At 38.6% G+C, this 9,475-nt stretch overlaps 1 protein-coding gene across 5 annotated transcripts in view; it reads right to left on the bottom strand.

Moving 5' to 3' along the window:
• Positions 1–296: 296 nt before the first annotated feature.
• The window catches only part of SOAT1 (sterol O-acyltransferase 1), an 80,739-nt gene continuing 71,560 nt past the window's right edge, over positions 297–9,475 (bottom strand). For all 5 annotated transcript variants that reach the window (XM_011968045.1, XM_011968049.1, XM_011968047.1 and 2 more), the window contains 5 exons: positions 8,293–8,390; positions 7,089–7,187; positions 5,306–5,441; positions 4,293–4,438; positions 297–2,028 (listed from right to left, as the gene is read on the bottom strand). In XM_011968045.1, coding sequence (XP_011823435.1) covers positions 1,972–2,028; positions 4,293–4,438; positions 5,306–5,441; positions 7,089–7,187; positions 8,293–8,390 — 536 coding nt within the window. In that variant the 3' untranslated portion in view covers positions 297–1,971. The remainder of the gene's footprint in view (positions 2,029–4,292; positions 4,439–5,305; positions 5,442–7,088; positions 7,188–8,292; positions 8,391–9,475) is intronic.

Genomic DNA, 9,475 nt, shown 5'->3' with positions numbered 1-9,475 from the left:
GAGATCACACCATTGCACTCCAGCCTGGGCAACAGAGCAAGACTCCGTCTAAAAACAAACAAACAAACAAACAAACAGGAAGCAGAGAGCTTTTTGAAAAATAGCCTTGATCAATCCAACAAATATAGTATTCAGAAACACTACAGAGCAACAAAGTCTTCTCATAAGAGTCATATTTATAGTATTTCTTAACAGAAATATAAACCTAAGAATTCCATTCTTTAGATTCAAAAGATTGGCTTGCTCATAACCAGGCCTTAGAGCAATCTGTTCCCAATATATTTAAAATGCAGTTATAAATTCAAGAGACTGATTCATTTTAATTTTAAGAAAAATGTCAAGAATTACAAGCCATATTAAAGCAAACTAGTTAGGAGGTTATGATTCCATTACAATTACAATACTGTTGTGCAGAACATTACTGCGGGAACATGCAGAATACTTTTTTAAAAATAACCTCCTTTGAGGTGTATTTGTGTCCACTGAAGTTGGATTTAATGTTTGAAAATTACCTAAACTCATCAGTTGTATCGTGAATAAGATACATGATTAAGCCAGATACTTGTGGTTCAAATTAAGTTATGACTATTAAGAAATTCTACTTACCTTCTTGTGAGACTCAAACTGACTTTAAAACAATTCTGAACAATACCAAGAGAGCCTCTCAAGTGGCTGTTCCAAGTAACAACAATCATTTAAATAATTCATAAATCTTACTTTGAGTGGAAAGTTGAACTACATGGTCTCTGATACCTCTTCCAATGCTCAATCTTTACAATCATACCTCATACATACAAATAATTTCTACACACATGGTATTAGAAATGGGCATCTTATAAAATGAAAGTATTATATAATAAGAGTACATTTCCTTGAAACCAATCACGTATTAATTTATTCCACCTAAAAACCTACTACAGTTAAAAGTATAATAACTGAGCAAACACAGAAGCCAGCTTCTGGATCCTTAATGATCACTTTAATATGAGTGGAAGTGATTAATACTTATGTTACAGACTCACTAGTCTGCAAAATAATTCAAGATAAAGTCAATATTTATTAGGCAATAAAATAATTGTTCCAAAGGATATTTCTAAATAACTTCAAAGAAGTTATTACCATAAAGTTAAAAAGGAATATCATCCATGTTAAGTTTGTGATAAAATAATTTAAACACATGATTGACTCTACAAATCTTTTTTACAAATTACTTCGGAAGTTATAAGAGGAAATGTTTTTCTTTTTCCTCTGCTATCTCTTATTTTTTCCTTCCTACTTCTGATCCCCTTAATATACAGTATTATTGATGTAAACTCAAGAATTCATGGTAAAGGCATCTTTTTGCTTCACAGAAATCATGATCTATAGAGAAAACAAGGTAAAAACTGAGGAAAATTGAACTTTTTTCAAAAAAATTACAAAATAGGATGTATAACATTATCTTTGGAAAACAGACTTTTTTTTCTACTAGAAATAGCAAAAATCGTTCTACATTTTTTCTTCCCCAATTGCATGTTTAATTAGCATACATTCCAACAGTGTGCATGAAAAAAATTCTAAGCCAGAGGTATTTAAGTGATTTCTTCCTAAGTGTTTTGGCTAATTCAGTGGCCAAGAAACAATGATGTTTATTCTTTGATTGGACGGAGTCAAGAAACAAAACAGATATAATTACCAAGGGATAAAGCTGATATGACCCAGCAACAATCTGTCATTACTTCAGCTATTAGTCTGCCTTCTCCCTCGACCCAGCCCCACAAAAAAAGTTCTGCTCTGCTTAAGTGTACAGGACTCCAGTGAACTTCCAACAGTTTTGCTTCAAGTGACCTAAGAATGGAGTAGTGAGTCATCTGTAAAGCCTGGAGTGGTTCAAATAACACAGATAACTTCAGTAGCAACTGGAAACAGCTGGCTCCAAATCAGGGAGAATACTCAATCTTCAGTGACAAGGAGGAAACAAAGACCAAGCTTCTAAAACACGTAACGACAAGTCCAGGAACGTGGCCGGACATAATCCAAAAATGTGGGCTGCAGTGGGGAAAAATAAGAATGGAAAAATAATTTATTTGTGTACAGAGTAGAGGAGGTGTGGAGGTAGACAGGGGATGTTAATATGATACATTGTACATCTCTAAAATGCCTCCCACCATTTCAATAACCCTCAAGGTATAAGCAGCTCACTAATTCAAAAGATGTTCAGTACTTTTATCTATAACACAGATTTATTCAATGTAGATGCTTCACATAAAGCTTTTAAAGTCCAGTAAACTATACACAATTGTGTGGACTTTGACCAGTTTCTAAATAGGCACTACTTCTTTCTGTATCTTTTATTTTAGCACAGCCCTATTTTAGTACCTTAAAATCTAAATGGTGGTTAAGGACGACAAATATATACATATAAATGACTAATACAAGGTTTAAAATTACTGAACTATCGAAAGGAGGAGCAAATGAAGCACTACAAAAGTTCAGAAATAGGAAAGAGAGGGAAGCAGGCATTTGAAAAATCATCATGGAAGATGTGGCATCCAAATTGGATTTTGATAGGAGAATAAAATCTGATATGTGGAATCCAGGTGACCAGGGACAGTCAAGAGCAATTACTTCAGATGAACAAAGGAGATCAGTATGAAATAAAGAGGGGGAGTTGAGGCAGCCTAACAGACATAGGATACATAGAAAGAGGGGAAGCTTTGGAGAGGAAACTGATTTCATTATGGACATCTTCAGTTACAGATGCCTATGAGAAATACCCAGGAAATATATCAAGAAGGCATCTCCTCCAAACCTGGAAGGTTGTAGGGATTGAATGACTTAGTAGTAGGGCCACCAAATTTAGCAAATGTAAGTACAGGATGCCTAGATAAACTTGAGACAAATAGCTCTATCTGTCATATTTTTTTGTAATTTACTGAAAAAGGCAGAATATAGGACATTTGGGGTGTTCTAAGAAACCCCATACAGGAGGCAGGACAAAAGTATTAAATACAGGACATGCCCTATATACACAAACAGCCTGGCAATCCTACTTCTTAGGGTGTTTCCATCATGAAATTCTATCCATAACTATAAGCAGTACTTTCAGCTAGTGCTAATAGATTTAATTAACCAGATCACATCAATTAAATTAACCAGAGTGTTTGCTAGAAAATTCCTAAGTCTATATCCTATACTATGTTACTTGAAAATAAAATTCTTAAAAAAAAAAAAAAAGGCCATCCTCCTAAAATCTGTACCCATGTATAGCTAAAAACTAAAGTCCTAAGAATAAATGAAACCTGAATATAATTACCCAAAACCAAAAACAAAAATAGAATCAAGAGTAATGGAAGGCATCTCAGTGTTGTCCAAGAGTTTATTTAGAAGGAAGTAAAAAAAAAAAAAAAAGGAGGCCGGGCGCGGAGGCTCAAGCCTGTAATCCCAGCACTTTGGGAGGCCGAGACAGGCAGATCACGAGGTCAGGAGATGGAGACCATCCTGGCTAACACTAGCCGGGCAAGGTGGCGGGTGTCTGTAGTCCCAGCCACTTGGGAGACTGAGGCAGGAGAATGGCGTAAACCCAGGAGGCGGAGCTTGCAGTGAGCTGAGATCCGGCCACTGCACTCCAGCCTGGGCGACAGAGCGAGACTTTGCCTCAAAAAAAAAAAAAAAAGAAGATATGTTTTAGGTGGTGGTAGTAGGGACATACATGGCATTAGGAAAACCCCGGAGAATACTTAGAAGCAGCTGGCTGGGCGCGGTGCCTCCAGCGCTCTGGGAAGCTGAGGTGAGCGGATCATGAAGTCAGGAGATCGAGACCATCCTGGCTAACATGGTGAAACCCCATCTCTACTAAAAATACAAAAAAATAGCGGGCCTGGTGACATGCTCCTGCAATCCCAGCTACTTGGGAGGCTGAGGCAGGAGAATCGCTTCAATCCGGGAGGCGGAGGCTGCAGTGAGCTGAGATAGGGCCACTACACTCCAGCCTGGGCGACAGAGTGAGACTCGGTCTCAAAAAAAAAAAAAAGAAAAAAGAAAAAGAAAAAAATTAGAAGGGGCTAAAGAAAAGGCAGTAAAAGAAGAAAACCAAAAACTAGGGGAGTTAAATGTGAAGAAAACTAAACAAAAGGAAAAACTTCAAGTACAGTAAGATCAGATAATGAACGAATGCTTTTACTCCTCATTTCCCTCTCTTTAACACTAATTCATCATAATCTCCACTACTATCCTCCCCAACATTGCCCACCAACTCTCACAATCAGAGAATAAACAGGTTCTTTTGCATTCCAACCAGATTGGTGACTCACATTTTTCAGAGGACAGTGCTGACGTGCATACCACTCTTGAGAATAAAAGCAGAGTAAGACTCCATTGCCCAAGAAAAGAGAAGTCCACATCATAACATTCCAAATTGGTTTTTTCCGACTATCATTGACAATGAAGTTGAAAGCCACTAAAGATAGAAAGGCAACAAAGAAATATACAGTTATCAGAGGTCAGAAGTTCGAGACCAGCCTGGCCAACACAGTGAAACCCCATCTCTATTAAAAATACAAAAATTAGCCAGGCGTGGTGGTGTACGCCTGTAATCCCAGCCACTCGGGAGGCTGAGGCAGGAGAATCACTTGAAGCAGAGAGGCAAAGGTTGCAGTGAGCTGAGATCGTACCACTGCTCTCCAGCCTGAGTCATGACAGTGAAACTCTGTCTCAAAAAAAAGAAAGAAAGAAAGAAATATACAGGTATCAAAACATAATTTGTCAGAAGATGAGGGGCTTCAGATATATCTGCTGTTATCATTGCATAATCACAGTGAACAACAACTGTTTATATATTTTTAAATTCTGGTCACTGTTTCTATAAAGAAAAATAAAGCTTCAGTGTTAAAATCAGTAACTTACAAGAAATCAGTGTTTTCAGAACATGTGTATATATATTTCATAGAATTAGAATATTCATATTCCAACTTTTCCCTCTCTACTCACTCAAAAACTTGTCAGTTTTCTAGGGGGTGCATAATCACAATGTTTATGAATAGGAAAGCTGTTTATACAGATAACTTTTATGACCTACCAAATCAGTGTCATCAATGGTCTTCATGAGGTTACCTAGTTCATTTCTCTACTTCAAAGTGTAAACATCTTGAGACAGAGCTGTGTATAATTATTAAAAGTCAATATTCTGACCATCTGATAAACAAGTACTACCTTAAAATGTTACTACTACTATCTAGTTCTCCTACATTGATTTTATAGTTTCCTTTCTATCTGGTTTTCTTTTTTAGCATAGTACCCAGTACTCACAGCACGCCAAGATACTTACTTCCAAAGAACATGAAGAGCACAAAGAGCACGGGATAGAAAAAGCTCAAGCAAACAGCCAAGGCATATTCGTGTACTACAGCAGATACAGCAAAGACAGCCAACATGGCAGCAGATTTGAATCTCTTGGAGAAAAACTAAAGAAAAAGGAAAACATTACAAAGTAATTTTTAAAAATTTAAAGCAAGCATGAATTATATAGGATGTAAAATTATATGCCAAAGGTACCTATTATATTTGTACTTAACTTTCTAAGTCTACTCCTTGGATTAATCCAAATCTATTAAAATAATTACACATCATATATACTTACAAATACTTATTATTTTTCAAATATGAGTCTATTTTCAAAAATATCAATAATTTATATTTGTAAGTTATTACAACTGACAAAACATAGTTTTCCTATATAAATGAAACATATTGAATTTCAGTCTTTAGAGTAACACTGTATGGTAGATGGGGCAAGTGTCCTCTCCATTTTTACACATAACAAAACTAAGATTTCAGAAGGAGAAGGGACTTGCCTTATCCATATGTGAAACTACACCTGAATGACAGAATTAGCACTCAGATATTAATACAATGCTATTTCCACCATAAGATGCTGTCACTAAGCCAAATGGTGCCCTCACTTAATAAAAACTGTAATCCAGATACCAGTATTAATCAACCAGGAGATTCAAGATTACATCTCATCAGTCTAAGTATATTCTGCTCTAAAGAATATCTGAAAGCCAGGTGTCACTGATTGGAGAGATACAAATCCACACAAAGGTGTTTCTCACTGTAGTGTTTCTCAGCTGGGCGCGGTGGCTCACGCTTGTAACCCCAGCACTCTGGGGAGGCCGAGGTGGGTGGATCACCTGAGGTCGGGAGTTCCAGACGAGCCTGACCAACAACATACAGAAATGCCATCTCCACTAAAACTACAAAATTAGCTGGGCTGGGTGGTGGGCGCCTGTAATCCCAGCTACTTGGGAGGCTGAGGCAGGAGAATCACTTGAACCTGGGAGGCGGAGGTTGCAGTGAGCTGAGAACATGCCACTGCACTTTAGCTTGGGCAACAAGAGTGGGGGAAAAAAAAAGTGTTTCTCCACCTTCAACCAAGAAAAACGAATGAAAAAGACCATAGGGAGATTATTTGTTGGCAATGAGATTCATAAGAAACTACCTAGGCCGGGCGCGGTGGCTCACGCCTGTAATCCCAGCACTTTGGGAGGCCGAGGCGGGCGGATCACGAGGTCAGGAGATCGAGACCATCCTGGCTAACATGGTGAAACCCCGTCTCTACTAAAAATACAAAAAACTAGCCGGGCGTGGTGGTGGGCACCTGTAGTCCCAGCTACTTGGGAGGTTGAGGCAGGAGAATGGCATGAACCCGGGAGGCGGAGCTTGCAGTGGGCCGAGATCGCACCACTGCACTCCAGCCTGGGCAACAGAGTGAGACTCCATCTCAAAAAAAAAAAAAAAAAAAAAAGAAACTATCTATTATTGGTGGATCATTTCAACTCCAACCTCCATGCATTCTCACTTTGTTACGTAAGATAAAATTCAGAGCAAAAGACACAGTATTAGACCTACTACTGTACACAGTGGTTTCTAAGCAGCACCATTCAAAGCAGGTTTCTACATGTAAATTTCTCAAAAGAAAACTGAAAATATACTATCACCCTTTCCTCATGAACAATTAAATATAACTTCTTCCATCTGTATAATACTCATACTTTCTGAAAAAGAATCTCTATTTCTTAAATAACATTAACTTAAATCTTGCTGCTTACCCAGAGAAAGTCCTTGTAAGCATAGTAATATAGCCAGTCATGGACTACCACATTCCAGGTTCTGTAATAGTTAGAGTATGACGTGGAGTTCCACCAATCCTGAGGGAAAAAGTAAAGGTATAAAACTATACACACACACACACACCACCCAAAAGCAACCCCCCCTGACTTTTCCAAAGAACATATGTAACAGAAAAACCAAAGTACACTGTGATAAACTGTTGGTTCATATGCTGATGACAGAAAAATCTTCAAAGGCAGTTTGGTTATTAATGTTGAATATGACATGAATTCTCGTACTATGTATGATTTAGTTCCTAGGTTCATACACAACACACAGAACCATTTAAGTCTATGTCCATCTGAACAGCAATCAGTAAGCCCCACCCCCCTTACCTTGCTAGAATGTCATGAGAAAATTCTATGGTCATGAAGACCAGATAGAGTGCTAACACTAGAGAGCTGTTTGGTGGTTACCAGAAATAGCAAAATTACCCAAAGAGTGAGACGGTGGTCACCTCAAAGTCCTGGTATCCCTATATATATTTCTTGCTCCCAATTTTAAGATCAGATGAATGAGATCAGCTATCTAAAATCTGCAATCCGCACTTAATGTTTGAGAAAGAATTTGGAAGACTTGGAGTGTTGCCAAAAACAAACCAAACTGAAAGAGAGCTTTAGGTAGGGTTAAAGAATGCTATGAGCCATTCTGACTCTAATTCTAGAGCTTTATTCCACCTTTAGAAGCATAAGGATACTATCTGAAGCAAAATTAATACCTTTCAAAACAAAACAGGGAAAAGTTATTTCCCTCGTGAACTGCTCAGCTGTCTTAAATGAATAATTTGCTGAGGTCACTCCTACAGAACTAGACGGTCCATTTCAAATGAATTAACACTCAGGGAAGTCTCATGGTGTGCTCTGAACCAATAGTTTCCTACTGGAATCACCAATATATCCTCGCAGGATCCAGCAGAAACCACGTGCTTATGATAAGGGAGCAGACATTAGAGACAGAAGAAAACACAAGGTTATGCTAGTTATATCTGTAACTAAATTTCAGAGAATATTGGCAAAATTTGTAGAAAATTATTTCACAATGTTTCTGTGAAAGGCTGGTGACATTGGCCAACAATGTCGAAATACTTAATAATGAGGAAGACAAAAAAATGTGAAAAGAAAGCTAAGTCTAAGTATATACTACCTTATAGAACATCCTGTCGCCAAAGCGTAACATCTCAGCAAAGGCATTGAGCCAGCAGTGCAAAAAGGCAAAAAAAGTAAGGAAGAGAATCAGCACACCTAAAAATAAGATTAACAATATTAACAGTCTTTCCAAATAGCTCACATGCCAAGCAACTAATTATATCACATCATTTTATTTAGCTGGTATTATTTTGTAAAATATAAGTTATTATTCCAGTTTACCCATTCCAGAGATGATATGCTTTTGGAGTTAATTATCTTAATTTTAAAACAGTAACTTCCTTCAAAGTGGGTTCAACCAATGACGTTACCTAGTCTGGGTTTTTTTTTTTGGAGACAGAGTCTCACTCTGTCACCCAGGCTGGAGTGCAATGGAGAGATCTCGGCTCACTGCAACCTCCACCTCCAGGGTTCACGCAATTCTCCTACCTCAGCCTCCCGAGTTGCTGGGATTACAGGCACGTGCCACCACACCCGACTAAATTTTTGCATTTTTAGTAGAGACGGGGTTTCACCATGTTGACCAGGCTGGTCTCGATCTCCTGACCTCGTGATCCACCCAGCTCGGCCTCCCAAAGTGCTGGGATTACAGGCGTGAGCCACTACGCCCAGCCTACCCAGTTTGTTTTTAAGAAATGCCTAGATATATGGCTTAACCTGGTACCCAAGGCCCTTTAAAAATCTGGCCCCTATACCCCCGTCTTCAGCAATTGTTTAAAACTGGGGAGAGACTTTGGCCCCTCTCCCCTACAGGACATTTGAAATTCTAGAGACTTTTTGTTTTTAAGAGACAGGGTCTCACTATGTTGCCCAGGCTGAACTTCAACTCACAGGGCTCAAGTGATCCTCCCACCTTAGCCTTCAGGGTAGCTGGGACTACGGTGCAAGCCACTGCACCAGTGCTGTGACAACTGGAGGAGAGGGAGCTGTGCCACTGGTATCTAGTTGCTAGAGGCCAGGATGCTGCTAAACAGATTATGCCACAATGCAGAAGACTGCCACTCCAAACAAAGAATTAACCAGTCCAAAACGTTAACAGTGACACGGTTAACATAGTGACACGGTTAACATAGTGACACAGATAACATTCTAAACATATCTCCAATGATTCTACCCTCTAAGTGTTGTAAATATCATCCACAACTGGATTTATGCCATTCCAGAGTGCTCCACTCCCTTGC

Source organism: Mandrillus leucophaeus, unplaced genomic scaffold (assembly GCF_000951045.1).
Source record: "Mandrillus leucophaeus isolate KB7577 unplaced genomic scaffold, Mleu.le_1.0 Scaffold825, whole genome shotgun sequence".
NCBI lineage: Eukaryota > Metazoa > Chordata > Mammalia > Primates > Cercopithecidae > Mandrillus > Mandrillus leucophaeus.
Note: the sequence above shows the minus strand (reverse complement) of the source record. Positions and strands in the feature narration are given on the sequence as shown.